The sequence below is a fragment of the Ochlerotatus camptorhynchus genome, unplaced genomic scaffold, assembly GCF_037179485.1.
Source record: "Ochlerotatus camptorhynchus isolate MF236.1 unplaced genomic scaffold, CSIRO-AGI_Acam_v1.1 ptg000643l, whole genome shotgun sequence".
NCBI lineage: Eukaryota > Metazoa > Arthropoda > Insecta > Diptera > Culicidae > Ochlerotatus > Ochlerotatus camptorhynchus.
This window is the reverse complement of record NW_027041122.1, coordinates 81471-100777: the sequence shown is the minus strand read 5'-3', so window position 1 is coordinate 100777 and position 19307 is coordinate 81471. Positions and strand designations below refer to the sequence as shown.

Below are 19307 nucleotides of genomic sequence, written 5' to 3'. Positions count from 1 at the left end.
AGCGTTTTCTTTGCTTTTGTTTCCATACAAAAAGTTGAATGCTTCATTATATTTGACATGTATCTTATAGGGAAAAGTCTTAACTTTCAAATGGTATGCTTAGTTTACAAATTGTTGGGAAAAAAAATCCTAGATGGTAACTAAATTCAATATGACCGCCAAAAATTCTTAATATGCTAAATGAAAGCGCTGGCGTTAGTGGCGCCAGTGGTATAATGGTTAGAGTGGCTGCTTTTCATCCCAAAGGACCTGGTTTCAATCCTAGTCGGCACCATCGGGATTTTCGGAGGCATAAAATCTTTGATCACGCCTTCCTTTGGAAAGGAAGTAAAACCGTTGGTCCCCGGTCCATGAGTTGATGGGTCGATAGAGCCCCTGGCGTCAGTAGCATTGATGTTCAGTACGGAAAACAGATCGCCGGAAAACAAATCAAAGGAAAAAAAGCGCTGACGTTTGCCTTTCGAATGGAATGCAAACATTTGGGCTTTTTTCATTAGTTTATAGAGATTTACTAATTTTATCAAATAATTTGCAAAAAATATCTTTTCTTAAACTATTCGAGCCCCTAGTTATAGGGGGTCCATCGTTTCAAAATAATGTAGAACGATTGTTCTATGCTCATAATAAGAGCTATCGAATAAGTACAAAGAAAATGTGTTCAACTGCAAACATCGATGTTGAGGTTATAAAATTATATTACGAGTATTAACTGCTAATTCTGCTAAATCAATTGAACGATGATGTACGTTTTTTGAAAAAGCTTATTCAATAAAAGAAGATAGACCAAATTTTTCAACTGGATTTTGAATCGATTTATTAAGTCTTCTTTCAATTAGTAGAAAGTTACAATCAAAGCTCATAATGATTTTCCTAAAATGTACCATTAGTCGAACTGAATATCCAAGACCATTGGACACACCAGGACAGAATCCGGGTGTTTCCAGAGACAAGGGCAGAACCTGGCTTGGGTCAAAATGCATCATTTGAAACGTCAAATCATAAGCATGTCATGTTGACCTCATTCAGACTTGAATGCCGCAGAATTCAAGAACAAGATCAGAGGCGATAACATTGAGTGCTGAGGACCTCATCATGAATACAGTTACATCAGTGGATTCTAGGAACAGAGGCAAACAGAAACTTTTTGTTGTTTGCGTTGTGAAATAACTAACCAATGAACGTATATTAAATACACCTTAAAATAACCCATTATTCCATGTTAATGAATATTTGACACTTTTAACACTCATACTTTAATACCAATTTACTTATTTATCAACTATTGAAGACCAACAACTTCATCACATATATTTTAAAAAAAATCATGATTCATTTAAATTGGTACCCTTTTATGAGTTTTATAGTTTATTAGACGTTCTTGAGTAGAGAAAGCAAATCTCATAATGTATAATTGTGATGTTTGTATGAACACGTCAAAAGTGTGAAATATTCTAATTTTTGCGTTCTCGGCATAATTGATCAACTTTTATTAGCAATTTTTTGTCATGCATGTTTTGTTAAATATCGTTTATTTAGCGGCAAATGTACTTATCGATATTTTATCTTCCAACACCAAACAGACACTTACCGAAAGTGTGGAAAATATTTTGGAATCGCTGCTCGGTGAGGAATTAAAGATGAATAATCTCCCGTATGATAACATAAACGATTTAATCAAGGGACTACAGGTTAGTTTTAAAGAGGACTATGGAGAAATGGGTGAAATATAAAATGTTTATCTTACAGGTGCTAATCGAAAAGCTGGCTGATTACAAGCAGCAAAACTATGCTATATCAATGAGCCTCCCACCGAATGCTGACGAAAAGGTTAGAGAATCTGTTCGGATGATTGATGATCGAATAGATTTTCTACGTCAACGAGCACATCATGGATTAGAAAAGATACAGGTAACCGAAAATTACTGTTTTTTTACTTTTAATTATGCAACATTTACACATCTATTACGTTACCATCAAAATTAGTTAAATTTAAATCAAAAACTAAAAATATTTCGATGAAGTTATCAGTTTGTACACGATTTAATTAAATCTTCATCATAGTCTTAAAGCATTGAAAATAACCAATAGAAACTAATTATCAATATCGCTTACTTTTTCAGCAATCACTTAAACTAAGAGAGCAACGCAAATCAGAAATACGTTCCTATTCCAACCTGTTAGAAGAAATTGACCATTGGGTGTCTACGACGTCAATTCAACTTACTGATATTGACGAAAGTGCATCGAAAAATAGCCTCGAAGAAGTTCTGCAACAAAATCAGAAGCTATTGGCTGAACTGCGCGAAAAGGAGCATCAGTCGAAGACCATTTACGAGTCAACAGAAAATTACCTTATGTACGCAGACATATGTGATAAATCAAATGCTCTGAGAGAACAGTTCGCAATTCTCATCAGAACAATTCGTGAAAAAGCTTTAATTCTTGAAGATAACATACAGCGCATCAAGCAACTAACAGAACCTGTCGCTATGTTAAAGGTAGACAGTGAAATGCAAACTAGTCCACTAGTTTCAATGGATCCTATGGACAGCGTTACAACGCAACTTCAAGAAGCGTCATCACAAACTCACATTGAAAGGTCCACAGACAACTTGATCATTATCCAGTCCATATCAGAAGGCCACGAAACTGTTCATATATCAAATGCTCGTAATGCTCCTTCCATTATTCCAGAAGAAGAAGAAGAAGATATAATAGTGGAAGCTAAATATACGCAATCCAAATCTGGTGAATCTAACAAATCATCGGAGCTATTGCTGAGAAATATACCTACTTCTACATTTGAAACAACTTTCGTAGAACCAGACGACAGTTCCATGGAAATTATAGTTGGTAAAGATGGATCGAAGAAAATCACTCTAAAAAAAGTTGTTCAGCCGGTCCAATCCATTGAACCATCCGATATGACTGAAGCATTGATTACTGCAACACTTGCACCAGATGCACAAGCACACATTTTGACAGATACTGAAACAAGAGATGATTTAACCTTCATGGACAAGACAATGGAACCTCAAAAGGTAGTTGAAAGTATATTGGATGATATCCAGAATGAACTAGTCAGTGTCATGGAACAACATGATGTAGAACCTTTGGGAAGACAAACTCAAGATGCTCAGGTATTAGAATCGGTTGCACAAAATGTAGATTTGATTGCTTCTGAAGTTGATTCACCAACTAGTACTATACAAAGCACGCCGCTTATCAAAGAGTCTAAAACTAATCTTATAGAACCTCAATGTTCCTCTACAGCAGCATTGACCGATGATACTGTAATAGGAATAACTGATGTGTGGCCTCCATTAGAAGATACAGGTAAAGTACCCTTAACTAGAACCCATGCATTGCCATCTAAGGTAGCAGCTCCTCTACAAGAAACATATGAAAACCCAGAAGAAATATGGCCAACCAATATGAACACCGGATCGGAATACGCCATAAAACCAATAATTGAAGATGTTCATTCAGTAGAATATCCTTTATCTGAAAGAGAACAAATGGTCGAAGAATCAACAGATGTCAACAAGGGCGATATTACCTACCGCGACATTCCACAACCTGGAACTGTGTTGCCTATTGAAACAAACGTGAATTCAAGTAAAAAAGACGAAAATAGTCTTGTTAAAACTAGCGATGCCACAATGGCTTCAGATATTCCTATTGAAGTTACCATATTATCAGAACAAATCCCTCCAGAACCTCCAAAAAGTGATAATGATCAACCCCGGGAAGATCGGTTTGATGACCAACTAAGCGCCTACCTACAAAAACAAGATGTTGTCCCAGATTCCACAGCAGAGGACCGAAGAAAGGATATTGAACCTGAGCCTTTATTGATAAAGCCCGATGAAGCGGCCACTGAGAAGAAACTTGAAGTACAGATTTTGTCTACAAAAGAAGACCAGGGAGCTGTCAAACTGAGTATGAATCTCGACCCTGCTGATGCTGCTAAAAACATTAAAGTAAGTTTTGTTGAGCTTGAATCAAAACCGAAAGGAGATGATGCTATCAAAGAAGCTCAACAGATAGAAATAGACATCCTTCCAGTATCTGAAGAGTTTTTCCTAGCCGAGAAAGTTCCAGGTCTTAGTGATGTAGATTTTGATAAAGGTTACGAAGCGGATAAAACTACTATTGAAGGAGAATCGGAAAATGATGACCTTTCCAAAAAGAAGAAGCGGAAGAAGAAGAAGTCAAAACAACAGAACTCAGATCCACGGGTAGCTAAATCCACCGAAGGATTGGCTGCTGTAGAACTTCAACAGGATATTCCAATATTAGAAACATGTGAAAGCATAGAAGAGGATCAGGACTTTGAAACTAACCCGATTCATGTGATTGAAGAAAGTGTATTAGGTCCAGATGAGCAGTTAACGTTATCAATACAACAGCAGATTGTCGTTCCAACAGAAATTCTGGAAGCTGTATATGTTGAAGATGCTCACCAACAAACAACGCCTGTTAAAGAAGATTTCCTTGAAGACGAAGCTGACCGTGAAATAGCACGAATCACCTCGGACATTCTGCTGGTTCCACTAAACTTTGAACAAAAATCGATGCAAACATCTCCTGAACAAGAGGTAGTTAAAAAATCTCAGCAAACTTCACCCATCGTAACGCAGTCTGTAGTTTACGAGTTCAAAGAAGTTCAGACTACTGTTGATTTATTAGAAAATGAAACACAAACGGTAGATATCGTAAGCAAACATCACGAAGAAAAGGATATTCAAACAGATTCGTTCGAAACACAAGCAACGGAAGAAAGTCAACCTAAGGTGGATGTTTCCGATTCTGCAAATCAAACAGTAGTTGTAACCACAGCTGAATCCGAGATGCAAACAGTTGATGATGTAAAACAATTAGTTGAACCGATAGTTGTCAAAATCATCGACAAGGCAATAGGAGAAGGAATTGATTTGAAACTGAGACAAGAACAGACTCAAACAAGTCCAGTTGAGTTTGCTCAATCGAATATCACTGTCTCACTAGCTTCACCCGATACTCACAGTGAAGCCGTTCAAACTCTTGCAACCGATGTAACAGACGCGCAAACTGCAACTGAAGGAAATAATGAAGACAGAGGATCATCCCCAGTTGTACAATATGCTCCAACAGAAGTCGAAACACAAACTAGCCCTATTCACATATCTAATGTTTCACTTGAATGTACCGTCACACAGGAAAGTCAACCAAAGCCCGATCAACAATCTGCTCCAGAAGTTCACAGTGCTAATACACAAACAAGTCAAGTTGAGACAACAGAAGCGCATGCTCAAACAATACCTGCGGTAGATAAAGCGGAAACAGTTGTAGAAAGTACGCAAACGGTTGCCATTGAACAATCATCCGCACCAGATCAAAGGGAAAAGAAGAAGAAATCAAAGAAAGGAAAGAAAACCAAAACTATTCCCATTGAGTTGGAAGTGCAAACAGAACTGCATATTCCGGATAGTGCTGGTGTGATTGAACCAATTACATTAACAAGGACGGTCATGGAAGAAAGAAGCATCGACGGACATAATTCTCTTAATGTTCAAATTCAACTAGAACTTGAGCATCCAAAGCAAACGACAACATATAGTGCCATCAAAACGGAAATTCCTGGAGATAAATCGTGGAGTATCAGCTTAACCGACTACTTCTCAATAATCAGAGCTCACAAAAGTTTTGCTGAGAATAAGGTAGTACCGTGGAATGAGATGGCTGTTATGCTTCCGAAAATATATTCTATAACAACAACCAGCGAATCCGTTCAAGGTCCTGGATTTTCTTACAAATCCTTAATCACCGATGATTTTCCACTTGACCTCGATAGCTCAATTTCTCTTTTAGAAGGAAATCGTCATAATACAGAGTTGCAGCAGCAAATTCTTTTCGACGTGCTCGAAACAACAAGCAAACAAGTGGAAGATATTGCTGTAGGATTACACCACCTACCACAGCTTAACGAAACAGATCGTGTTGGGCTATGTAATGTGTATAAAATAAGGTTGCAATACATGTCAGACACAATCCCACGCTTTGTCAATTACGCGATAGAAAATAATATTACTCCCAAGCAAGATATTACTGCGTGTTTAGAACAAACAAGAAACAGCATCGAGGAGTTGGAGACAACCATCGCATCAAAAGAAGAAGAAACACGCATCAATGATAACATAAGACACCAGTTTTCAGGCACGCTTTTACAGATCAATAGCCAATTACAAGAAATCGACGAAAAACTCAATTCCATTATCCCCGACCTTTCACTTTCCGTACACGACAAGCTGGCTAGTCTAGATAATGTTGAAGATCGCATTGTAGAGTGCTTGAGAAATATATCATTGATATTTGAACAAGTTAGCAATCTCAAGGATAACGCCAATGAAATGTATTTGGAAGATGATCTACTAAGGGCTGATCAGATTGCACGGAAAATGCAACAGACGGTCATCATAGAAAGAAATAAACTACATCAACTAAATGGATTAGCTGAAGAATACGAACAAACACTTCTGGAGTTCGAAGACATCGCATCTGCCGCTGCAGATTTCATAGATAACGAAATTTCTACCAACAGCTTGCAAGAGCTTCAAGAGGAAATGCAACGGTATCGTAAATTCTTCGTCAACCTCAGCCATTGCAAGATGATTCTAGAATCGCTGGAATCTAACTTGGATCCAATAACTCGTATGAAGCATGCCAAGCTACATTCAGCATTGTACAACAAAACAAGCAACATTTTGGAGCGAGCAGTAGACAGAGCCGCCCGATTAGCGCAAGCAGCTTCCAAATGGACAGTCCTTGAGAAAGACATGCGTGATGAGGCTCAATGGCTACAAGTTGCTCAACAACGCATTCCGGATCTACGAAATGTGTCATCCGAAGATTTTGAACAATATATTAAATTATATGAGTCGTTGAACCAAGATATTTTCTGCCATCATACGAAAATGATGCAACACAACGAAATTGCTAAGAAAATGCAAGAACTCATATGTGCTCCAGTATTGGAAAAGGACAGTAGTGAAGCTTTGACAGTGGTTATGCAATTGAAAGAAGAGGTATCACTTTATCTCAACAAACTGCGAAAATTCAAAAACCACTGGAATAGATATAATATCTGTGCCGATAAGCTGCACGAATGGATTTGTGAAGCCTATAAAAATTTGGGCTCAATCACCATTCCGGAAAATCTTGCTGAAACTCCAGTTGAGGATATGCGCAAATTTTGGGAAGTCAAAGCTCAATACGAAGTCATGAACAATAAAGTATACGGAAAAGCTTGTGATTCGCTGGATCATGCTTTAGCCACCATCAACATATCTGATGAAGAGCTGCATCGTCAACTGCATGGGAAAATGTTAGAAAACTGGCTTGCTGTCTCTACAAAGATATCTAACATTCAGAAGCAAGTTTACGAATCCATCAAAACTAATTCTACGTCCCCCAATGATAAAATAACGTTCATTGAGCAAGAGCTGTATGATATCAACATAATTTTCAACAGCATAAAAGGAGTTCTCAAATCCCCAGAAGACCTATACTTGTATTTGGAAAAAATGCAAATGTTGAAGACACGCATTCATTTGATTGATAATGAGCTAGGGCAGATTGCATTGGCATCAGAATTTGACGTGGAAAAAATCACTGAAATATTCGATATCTCTCGAAATCTGTCTCACCAAATCGATGAGGAACATGAAGCTGCTGAAACTTTCTATAAACGCTTGGAAAACATAGAAAATGGTATCAAAGAGCAAGAAAAACGTTTCATTGATATCACTAGGATATTAGATGAATGTGCAACAAAAGTCAATGGAAGAAGACCAGATGTTGGAAAATCACTGGAAGATTGTAAATTATGTCAATCTGATCTAAGTGATTGTTGGAACGAGATGATGAAACTAAGACAAATGCTTCACACTTTGCCGATGAATTTGAAGGTGACTGTGTCACCACAGCAAACAGAGAGAGATTTATCCATACTGCAAAACATTCATAGTGACCTTGAACGGAAATGTGAGAATAACATGACTCTCTTGAGGAATCGTCTGTCCCTATGGAATAAATTCCATTGCCAGATGGAAATTATCCAAAATCATACTCAAGAAACAGAATTCATGATGGAATTGTTGCAACTGCAAGAAACTGCTGACTATCAGCGCTTGTTGAAAGCTACTGAACGGCTTGATGTAAGTTGCAAAGGTTTTTTTTTTCTGAACTACCAGGATGAACAAACAATCTGCTTTGCTATTTATTTTGAATGTAAAATCAGAACTACACTTTCTATCAAGTACATCCTGATAGTTAAGAAATAGGACAAACTTCTAATTTACATAATAATCCAACCATTTTCCTTTTGTAGGCCCTGCTCATTGAGATTGAAAACAGAAAACATACAATTGATGACTTGCAAGATATTGCTCAACCATTAATTGAAACGTCGGAAGCTAGTGTTTCGTTGGAAATTCAGGAAACAGTCCAGAAAATTTCTGTTGTATGGCAGAGCACCCGAGAAAGCTTGCAAGATCTATGTCATAGATATGAAAAGGCAGTTAAGCTTTGGGAACTGTACAATGGAATCAGTGAAAGTGTAAGAGATTGTGTTTCCAGTGAGTTTTCGGATTTCAACGCGCTGAAAAATATCGATAATTTGCAACAACTGGCAAGCTATCAAGATTTGGTAGCCGGGAAGAGGAAAGACTTGGATAAGCTGAAACAATTCATTGATGACATAAATGGACAAGTCGGTTTCAATGTAGGTAACACTATGTTGTCCGAGATTGAGGAGTTTGCGAAAAAGTTGGAAGATATTGAAGAAGGTATTGTATCGCAATTGAACGATGCAACCTTACGTAAATCGGAGAAAACGCTAAAACAAACAACGTACCAAACTTCAAATAAAATAGTCGAACAGCTACAACAGGTAAGAGATTACTCTACGATAAGAAATTATTTTCTCTTGTTTAACTGGTACCCCTACAGAGGTGCCCAATGGGATTCCGCAGGGGTACCAGTTAAAAAAAAACTAAATATGTGCGCCGTTTAGTTGAGGTTATAGCTATTGAAACTAACGGGGTCGTTAGACTTTTGTCTTTCGTGCATCAGACTTTTATCTTTCAATAATTTCACATAATTCCAAATCGTTCTCATTGATCTTCAAGATTAAGGCAAACTTTTATGCAATAAGACCTCTTAAAACTTGATGGGTTTCATAGAACATTAGTAAAGATTTTCAAAAAGGGGGCTGACAAAATCGGGTCATTTTATGCACACCGATCATTCTGATTGGGTGGTGAGCTAAGCTACCTGTGGAATGTTTGTAAATAGAACGTTCAGCAAAACTAATCAAAATCATTATGGCCGTTTGCACTCGAGAACACCCTATGATAAACACACTGGTTCTGCCAATGGACCATGTCCAGGGTGCTAGCATAGCTCTGGCGGATCAGAGGCACAATGCCAAGTCTAAAGATTTATTTTGGTTGTGTTGTTCTGATAGGTAGCACAAGCCGAGTCTGATGATAGAACAAGACTGATTTATTAATCCAAAAAGAATTAATTAAATACTTAAATATAAAAATGTTGTACATTATTACATTGTTATATTATTACAATTATTACATTACATTATTACAATTACATTCACTGAAAAACAGTGGTAAGTTCTGTTCGCTCTGGTTCTCCGTGCATAAGAGATACAGATTTGAATTATTCACAAAAGTTGTAGCTAATGTCAAACTATACAAAAGTTACAAATATAATTATACGGAATTCTGTTGTTCAAACAAGTTAGAGGCAAATTTTCCATGCCTGCTCAGAACCAGCAGAGTGACATAAAGGATCGCCTTGATCCCAAAGTAATGCACGATGCACTCTTACGGCATACAGTTAAAAGTGTTGAATTAATTGATTCCATCGGAGTTGTCAATGCAGTTTATGTTATTTTTTTACTGTAAGCAGGCAGACAGCCTTTCCAGATTGAGTAACAATTGTGGATGAACATTTTGAGCTTTATGAATTGGATTGATTAATGAAAATAGAGAACAACTGGGTATAAGTACGTCTGTGACAGTACGGTCATATTTTAGGGTATTAATAAAACTGGAGCGTGATCTATTAGTTTGCAAATAATTTAATCAAATTAATGCACCTCAGTAAATATAAAGAAGTACCCTGATGAATGTGGACGTCTTAGCGGAATACCTGTATAAAGAGAGAGAGAGAGAGAGAAGGATTCGTCTACAATGTGCAGACTTCTTCAGTGTCTTGTACTAATACTCGATAAAGAAGTACACAAAAGACTGTGTATAATCGATTATTGATAAAATTATTTGTTTCATAAATTATAATCATAAACATATTTTTTTTTTCCTTTTTCTTTATTTTCCAGAGCATTCAAAGTCAACTCCCAGATTCCGAGCTTGGCGATCAAATTGTGAATCTTCAGAAGTATTTGATAAGTCTTAGCGCTACAGAATCTCGTTTGAAGAAAATTGCACTTGATAAAGCAAGCACCGGTGCCGTCACTAATACGCAAATGGATTTCAAAAATTTGCATTCTTTGTCATATTCTTTACTGCAAGATACGTTCCAACAACACCAAGATGTGCTTCAACGAATAGTACTGCAAACCGATGATGCCTGCTTACTACAATATTGGCAAAATTATCTACAACAGGTCGAAATATTCCTAGCCGAAGTAGTACCCTGTGAAGAAACGAAGCTACAACAATATCGAGATCAATATACTCTAATGAGGTATCTAGTTCGACAGTGGAAAATCACAATTATGAAAAAGTCTCAAATCGAAACCAGTCTAGAAGACACCTACAATGTCTTAAATCACCAACACAAAAACTGCATTGAGAAAATCGATGAGAAGATTTTTGAAATTGAAGAAAAATTGCAACATTGGCAAAAATACAATTCAGCGAAAAATGCATTGCAAGATGCAGTCACCAGCATTGAGGCTGAGAAACATACTCTTCAATTGGAGTACATCAACTTAAAAGAGTTGTCAAAATTGATTTCCAAAGTAGACCGATTGCAAAAACGTTTCCCTGAACTTGAAACGGATCTCTCCAATATGAACCAAGAGGTGACGCAACTAATATCGTATCCCGTTGACGATCATACCAGTATAGCTATAAAAAATGATCACGGTAGGATAACACAGCAAATCTCGAAGCTACAAGATAATGTTACAACATGGAGAAAATTCCTAACAGGTGTACTGGAGTTGTACAACAACTTTGACTCTCAGTGCAACCAGATTCAATTTAACCTAAACGAGCTGGGGCAATGCTTGGAAAGCTTCAACTGTGACAATCCAGAGACATCTCAACATCATTTAAATATGCTAAAGAATGAACAGCTACGATTGGAATGTATCAAAGAGGAATTGCTGAAAATAAATGTTGCCAAAGAAGAGCTGCAATATTGTATTAGCACATTTGACGCAAAACTCAACAACAAACGTATATACGCTCTATGGCAGCTTTTTGAAAAACTTGAGCAAACTATTTCAGTCCTAGTAAAACAAATGCAAGATAGAATACAAAACCGGAAGTTGTTCCAAAAACAATATAATTTGCTGATGGAATGGATCATGGAGTTCGAAAAACGAATGAACGATTCCAACAAATATCAAATGTGCGAAGAGGACACAACTTTCATCAAGTCTGTGGAAGATATGCTTTTGCAAGAAGTATCTTGCAAAGAATCAGAAATAGCCTGGATTAACGTGATTGGAAATGATTTGGCCGAAAACTTACCAGCTGGTGAAGAACGTACGGAAGTGATATCCAAGTTGAAGCACTTGAATGATACTTGGGCCAAACTTTTGCGCCAATGCCAAGACCGCACTCAGAAGATATCTGAAGTTAACGCGACAACTATATCGTTGCAGCAGCGGATAAATGACGCTAGAGCATGGATGACAAAAATCGAGTGTAAACTGAAACAACCATTCATATTTGAGAACGTTGAGAAAAATTGTTTGGATAGGCTTCTAGATGATTATGAAAAATTACAGCGATCGATTGAAGGGAACAGTGTAAACATAGCAGAGATTCTCAATTTGTGCGAAATGCTGTTCACAGACGTTGAGTCTTGGAATGTACATATTGACCGTAAACTTATCAACCATGAAGTGAAGCATTTAGAAATGAGATGGAAGAATATCTGCATGAATACTAGCAGAAGAAAGCAGGACATGTTGTCAATCTGGAGCATGTTAGTAGAAATACAACAAATAGTCGAGTCACATCACGATTGGCTTATTCAGACCAACAAATACTTGGAAGAATTCGATGATCAGCGAGAAGTGCTGGATGACGTATCCCTTTGCAATACATTGCAAGAGCTTACTACTAAACATACTGATATGATTGCACAAGAGCCGATTCAACACATCCTTAGAAGATTGTATATTTCAATTAATAAACACGATCGTATTGAACGGGCCAACATGCACAATATCACAGTGACAGCAAAGCAAATGCTATTAATTTGGGAAAAGCTCATATGGAAATTCAAAGTCATCAGATCACGTACCGAAGAACTGAGAAACCTTTACTTGACATTTAATAGTGAATACGAAAACATCATTGTGGCTTTAACACAAATTGATGTTCAAGTCACCAACATTAAACACCTACAAGAGACTACAACTGAAGAGACACCGGAAACCAAATTGAAGCACCTACGTGAATTGCACAATGAACTACGATTTGTCATCAATCTTTTTGACATGCAAGATGAAGTTGGCAGTTCACTGGTACGATCATTACCCGTGAACAGTACGATGTCACTGAAAGTACAACAACAGATATTAGAATATCATCAACTTGCCAACAGCATAAAGGACTCTTTGGATGCTTTGGTAAATCAAACTAACGAAGAATCAGGAAAGCATAAAGTTCAACAACATTTCAAAACTGACGCTGGAAAAGATTACGCTGAGCGAGATTACGCTGTACAAGTAGACACGCTGCCTGCTTTATCCATTACTGCTAAAGATGCGTACCAGTATCAATTGAAAACAGCTCTTACGGAAACAGAATCAAACCTAGCAGCACTAAATACCTCGATTGCAGAAATAAATGCTAGTAATTTCATGAAATCTACACAAACAGTATCAAGAGCATCGTCAGCCTGTGAGTCCTCCATCGAATTGATCAAGCATCTTAACATGATTTTAATATCGGAATGCCACTGTGATGATGAAGATGCAATGAGTAATTTAGTAAAAGACGAATGTGATAAATATACATTATATCAATCAGAATGGCACACAAAACAGCAAAAATTGGAAGAAATGAGGTAAGCTTTCAAACATTTTCCAATACTGTACTAAAAAGTGTCTAACTATTGCAATCTGCTCTGCAAACATTTTACTTCTGCTGATTAACAATCATCACGCTTTAGCTAATTCTCTTTCATTCGCTTTCCATCTTTTCTTGTTCAGGTCGTTTCCTATATCTTATAACTTCATATGTATGCAGTAAGTGTTTCACGTTTTGCTTTTAATATTTTCATAATTTCAAAGTGGGGTGAAATGTTTATTTCGATCACAGTAATTGTCAGTGCATTTAGTGAAGTTCGTATGGACGATTCTGTTCGATCGAAATTTATAATTGCACGCCTTTTTTTCCTCTTCCACGTATCCGCTAATATTCTGCTAATATTTCAGCAACGAAGATTACTTAACATGCCCTCTATGCACAAATCGAAATTGGCAACAAATCGATAACGATCTTTGGCGGCTCGAACAGTGGCTATCAATGGCTGAAACAACTCAAAAGTCACAGCATACACAGCCACCAAACGATATTGATACTCTGGAAGATTTCATTCAAGATCACCGCGAGTTTTTGCTGGATTTGGATAGTCATAAAAGCATAATAAAGTCGTTGAATATAGTTGGAGAGCACCTAGCCACCCACACACTAGACACTGAAAAGGCCATCAAATTGAGAGAACGCCTGCAAAGTAATAACCAACGATGGGATAAGGTGTGCAATCAAGCATCACATTGGCAAGCACAGCTCCATAGATCTTTGATGGAAAACAAAGAATTTCACCGAACAGTCACTGAGCTATGCATCTGGTTAGAGCAAACAGAGAACAAGATCAAATCATCAGAGCCTATCGACTTAACTACCGATAAGAAAATAATTGAAAGGAAATACAAGATTTTCAAGGAACTCAGGAATGATTTAGTGCGATGCGAACCACGTGTAGTGAGTTTACAAGAAACAACATCACAGTTAACAAAATATTTGGATGAACATAAATCGCAAAAGTTTGATGAAATATATGCCAAGTAAGATTTTGAATTGAATAAACCTACCTTCAAGTATTACAATCAGATTAATTTCCATTGAAAGGTTGACCGATCTGAGGCTACGATTCCACTCGATACGAAGGTTGGTAGAGATGTACACAATAAAAATTGCAGCAGCAATAGATATCGACCGACCGCTCGACACGAATGCTTCGTCATCAGCAACCAGCTCAGAAAAGGTATGTTATTATTTCCGTGTTACAGTACTTATCTTCAGCACCCTTTAGTGTGATTTTGTATTTGAACCAACGTAGGAAATAATGTTAAAAATAAGTATTAAAGTCCGTTCAGACTATGGCTAATATCATGTAATATGGGCTATCTTGATATCAAAAGTCATACAAATGATTTCCGGTGAAAATTTGCCATTGCAAGACAGCCTATATTACATGATATCAGCTATAGTCTGAACGTACTATTAGAGTAACAGACATGCCAAAGAAGAGCCCTCCACATCATAACTCAAGTCTGGTACGCAGCTGGAAAGAAAACGGTCAAGGGTTTTATCAAACATATCATATTAACAATATGATCCATTCATGACTTCTCCACACATTGCAATGGAGACCTTATTGCTTAACGTACCATATACACACTTAGATTATTTTACAGCAGTCAGTATTATTTAACTGGTTACTACTACTGGGTGAATTACTGAAAAAGTCGGTGAAAATTCAAAGATTCTATAAGAAATCAATGAAATGATTTTTTTTATATTTTCAATCATTAAATGAAGTCTACTAACAACTAAGTCTGTACAAGTTCGGAATAAATTTTGTCATTTTTAAATTTTCTTTAAACTTTTACCGAACAGTTCCGCAATTAAAAAACTCAGTAAAACCTTACTAACTGGATTAGTGTGTAGCGTAGAAAAAGGACAGCAACAATCGAAGGGCGCAAATTAAGCAATTTTTTTCAAAAATAATAGTAAACTAATTTTTATTAATTACATTTTGTATATTACATGGACATTTGTCTTACGTGTCACTGTTGTCATATAATAACATAATATGCTTTGCATTTAAAATATTATTATATACACGGGTTTTCGAATTAAAAGTTAAACTTTCTAGCTCGACTTTTTAGAACCGAATGCCTGTCTGGTGTATTCTCTTATTTACTCGAGCCCTTCAGCTACCCGGTTCGATAGTCTGCGTCACGATCGTTAAACGACTACAAATATCATTGGAAATATTGCAGAGCGCGCTAGGGGTGCGCAAGTAAATCATCACAAATTTATATTTGGTTTACCCATCGTAAAGATAAAAAATACATTAGTAGCCTTTTTGGCCACAGAGGCGCTTTCATTGCTAAAAAATTGTTAATATAATATTTTTGATTTTATTGTGGATTATTCCTATATGTAAATTTAGGCTGGTCCATCTCCGGAATGTGACACATTTATTATTACCTGGGTGATGAGGAGATGGACCTTTAGACCACTGTCAAGCTGAACCAATATTTTACTCGAAACGAATACAAGTATTGCAGTGCATAAATTGCAAAATATTCAAGTTCACCTCGAATGATTTCTATTTATGAAGGCATGTACCTAGAGAAAATGTGAGCCAAGCATCAAAATAATTTCTCTAAAAATGTTCAAATGTCTTCTCTTCAATCAATGTACAAACGGGAAAGAACACTTTGGGAGTCACGCGAGCTTTATGCATTTTTGCAGTTTGTCAGCGCTTGCTGCAAACTGATGGCGATGAATCGATTATTTCAACGCTGTCAACACTGAAAAAATATCACTCCGCATCACCCAGATTATGACCTAGTGGTGACTTTGACAGACATGATTGTAGTACCATAGAGGTAACTAAGCGTTGTACTCCTTTAATCTAGTGTGTACGTCGCTTGTGGTACTGCAATTGTGGTGCAAGCAAACTACACGGTTTGTGATTGATTTTTCATCAGTGTTAGCGGAATCCACGTTTTTTTTGCGTTAGCATCGAGTGACGTTCATGCAGAAGTGACAAATTTTATGTTGGTAACGAAGTTTCTGGTAGATAATGTCATCAATAGGACTTGAAACAAAGATTTTCTTGGCAGTCTTTCAACCAATTATGCTGATTTTGTGTATGTTATTAGTGTCAATCAACTCAATTGGTTGAAGGAAAGCCGAGAAATACCGTAAATGCGTGGACGGTACCATTCACCGTATATATGGAAGGATCACTGTATAATCCAAAACGGACTAAAATTTGCGTCGATTTTCTAGCAGATCTTCCCCGGAAAAGTATAAACAATTTTACTCACTTTGTGAGTATATCAACTTTACGTAAAATTGAGTCGTATTCAACTCAATTTCGAGTCGATCTGATCGGCGGTGTAGAATCGAATGTTGTTGTAGATAATAAAAGGAAAATCGTCAAAAATAATAATATTTAAGGAGATGAATCTTGAATCCAATACGATAAATCGTCCGTGTATCATATAGCTTCCGAGCCTCTCGTTTGATGGATGCGGTTTGTTTTAGACTTCATTACGGTGTCTTCTACTTGCGACCGTTTTCTGCCTTGGAATGTTAAGAGTTAGTATCCGATGTTCCGAAACGAATGAATGGCAAAAAAATAATCATTATTTGTAAAACATAATTCAAATGAAAATCCATTATTTGAATCGCCAAAACGGTGTTAGCATAGAAAGCTTTCCATTAACAACAAGCAGAAAATTGGAGACCTAGTCAGTAATGGTTTTATTTATATTTAAGCGTAATAAAATAAAATAGTCATAAAATTAAGTAACTTGAAATGTTATGTTCCTTCATAAACGTTGAATTTATAATTTAAATATGTAGTATTAAAGCCTCTTATTTTTAATTATGTTTTTTAATCATTTTTTCTTCTTTTCTTTTTTATGTAGAATCGAGAGGGTAGCGGATCGTTCTCACACGTAGCAACATATGAAGCAAAGTAATTATCTAGATAATATTTTTCGCTAAGCACTTTTTTCATTCAAATTCATCGCCAACTTCATTATAAATCAGATACTTTGACATGTGAAATATAACTAACTTCACAATCTTATTTACAGTACTCAAGGCGAGGGCGAAGAGGATCACATAAATACGACAGTATTGACCAGAAGTTATCGATTTTTGGGCCGGGTGCTACGAGCGTCCCTTCCTATTCAGGCAATGCTATTGCTTCTACTAGGTGTTGCTACTCTCATGCCCCATGGTGAAGATTACTCATGCTCGCTGACTAATAACTTTGCGAGAAGCCTTGAACCAATGCTTCGTTACCCGAATGGTCCACCACCAATCTGAGCTAATGAAGATCAACGAGCGCAGCAGACTCATACCAATGTGCAATATGCTATAGCTTCAGTACCCAGTGAAGTTTATTAACTATAGAAACTCGTCACTCTTCTAGTATTATTATTAATAATAAAATAAAATAGTAATTAAAAACAGTTGCCTTCAGTTGTTACATTTTTATAACATACATCACATCTTGTATTTAGGCTCATACAAGCTATTTTACGTAAACAGCTTATAAAATATATGTGAGAAATATAAATTTTCACTCAAAAAATAAACTTAGATGCTTTTTATCTTTCACCGATGTTTCAGTCCACTCATCAAGATCTCGATTCAATTCGGATGTTAATTCACTTTTCCAACTGTCCACCTGTCCTCTTCGAATAAATCTATCATCTGGCTCTTTATCTATCCATGTAGCATCAGTTTCGTCTTCATAATTGCAAGATACATTGTTTTTCATTGAACCGAACGATAAATGTTGACACAGTCCCTCCAACTGTGTATTACTATAATAATGTCCAAAAAATGAACAAACTTTTTCAGCTACTTTTTTAAGATCAAACTTCATATCTTCATATCTCAAATGCAAAATATTTTCACAACCTTTTAATGAGTGGTAGCCAATCACGTGACTATGTATTGGCGAATAAAATTGTAAATCTTTCATAAACGATCTGACAAACTGCTCCTTCGTTCCACGGTAGAAGTAATTTTTGGAGTGATGATAATACGAAACAGCTACAGATTTCACATTTCGGTGAACGTAAACCGTTTTCGGAAGAACGTCCCAATATTGCTTCGGTAACATTGACACGGGTAAATGTGTTTTAATGAACCTTGGAGATGTCATACTCTCCACTTTCTGAAAAGAACTTCTTCCGTCGGGTAAATCGTGTATCAAGCTGATGCTAAAAAAGTAAATGATTAATGTGTTGTTTCGTCAATACTTATCCATCTACTGCAAAACATACTCTAAAAATGGAAATCGCTTTCTCAGATGTTGTGTCTTGGCAGCATCGTAGTTAAGACCGTTGCATATCAGCCACACCATTTCTTGGCACCACGTTGTACCACTTTTTGGATAAGATGCAACCCAAACATCATCGTGTTTTACCTCAAAATTGGTTAATTCACTTTCAAAGTTTTTAAACCTGTAGGTTTTAAGTATTAATTAGATATTGTATTATCTTTATAGATAATTTAACAATACATATTAACCTTCGGGTGAAACAGTAAGCTGGTGGTTTCCAATGGTCTATTGGAACATTTTCTAAAGATTGTTTCCTCACTAGTATATAGTCGAGCTCTTCATTTTGGATATGATTTTCCAAAAAATCTGGATCGCCTATTTCGATGTACTCGTACGACATGATTGCTACCTATTCTGATGAAAGCAACTAGCAAACTGATTGTGATAGAATAAAGAAGCAGACAATAGCTTATCAAACGTGAACTGAAACTGTCGACTAATTTATTTGTAATCTCTAAACAAATGCTGTGCTTGTATTTGAGAGCGGCACTTTATTGTATTCTGTTTATTTGCGTCTACATGTACTGACGATCCCATACGAATGTTATTCTGATCAGAAGAAATATTACAAACTGTAAAGGCATTGTAAAAAAAATTCTAAAACATTATTTAGTAACATATGTCATGGAACTAACCTGAATGATAACCTGTAC

The 19307-nt window shown here is 36.6% G+C and overlaps 2 protein-coding genes across 4 annotated transcripts in view; one reads left to right on the top strand and one right to left on the bottom strand.

The window, feature by feature from the left end:
- Nucleotides 1–17672, top strand: part of LOC135714414 (muscle-specific protein 300 kDa-like) — a 98398-nt gene extending 80726 nt beyond the window's left edge. For 2 of the 3 annotated variants that reach the window (XM_065237762.1, XM_065237764.1), the window contains 10 exons: nucleotides 1581–1688; nucleotides 1747–1908; nucleotides 2121–8198; nucleotides 8372–8932; nucleotides 10400–13332; nucleotides 13478–13513; nucleotides 13703–14335; nucleotides 14400–14535; nucleotides 17222–17271; nucleotides 17393–17672. In XM_065237762.1, coding sequence (XP_065093834.1) covers nucleotides 1581–1688; nucleotides 1747–1908; nucleotides 2121–8198; nucleotides 8372–8932; nucleotides 10400–13332; nucleotides 13478–13513; nucleotides 13703–14335; nucleotides 14400–14535; nucleotides 17222–17271; nucleotides 17393–17627 — 10932 coding nt within the window. In that variant the 3' untranslated portion in view covers nucleotides 17628–17672. The remainder of the gene's footprint in view (nucleotides 1–1580; nucleotides 1689–1746; nucleotides 1909–2120; nucleotides 8199–8371; nucleotides 8933–10399; nucleotides 13333–13477; nucleotides 13514–13702; nucleotides 14336–14399; nucleotides 14536–17221; nucleotides 17272–17392) is intronic. The other variant, XM_065237763.1, reaches the window with a different exon arrangement.
- Nucleotides 17673–17765: 93 nt separating this feature from the next.
- Nucleotides 17766–19115, bottom strand: LOC135714415 (sulfotransferase 1B1-like). The gene is made up of 3 exons (XM_065237766.1): nucleotides 18843–19115; nucleotides 18596–18775; nucleotides 17766–18532 (listed from the first exon to the last, which is right to left on the bottom strand). The coding sequence occupies exons 1-3, from the start codon at nucleotides 18992–18994 to the stop codon at nucleotides 17884–17886; spliced, it is 981 nt and encodes a 326-aa protein (XP_065093838.1). The 5' UTR covers nucleotides 18995–19115; the 3' UTR covers nucleotides 17766–17883.
- Nucleotides 19116–19307: the final 192 nt, after the last annotated feature.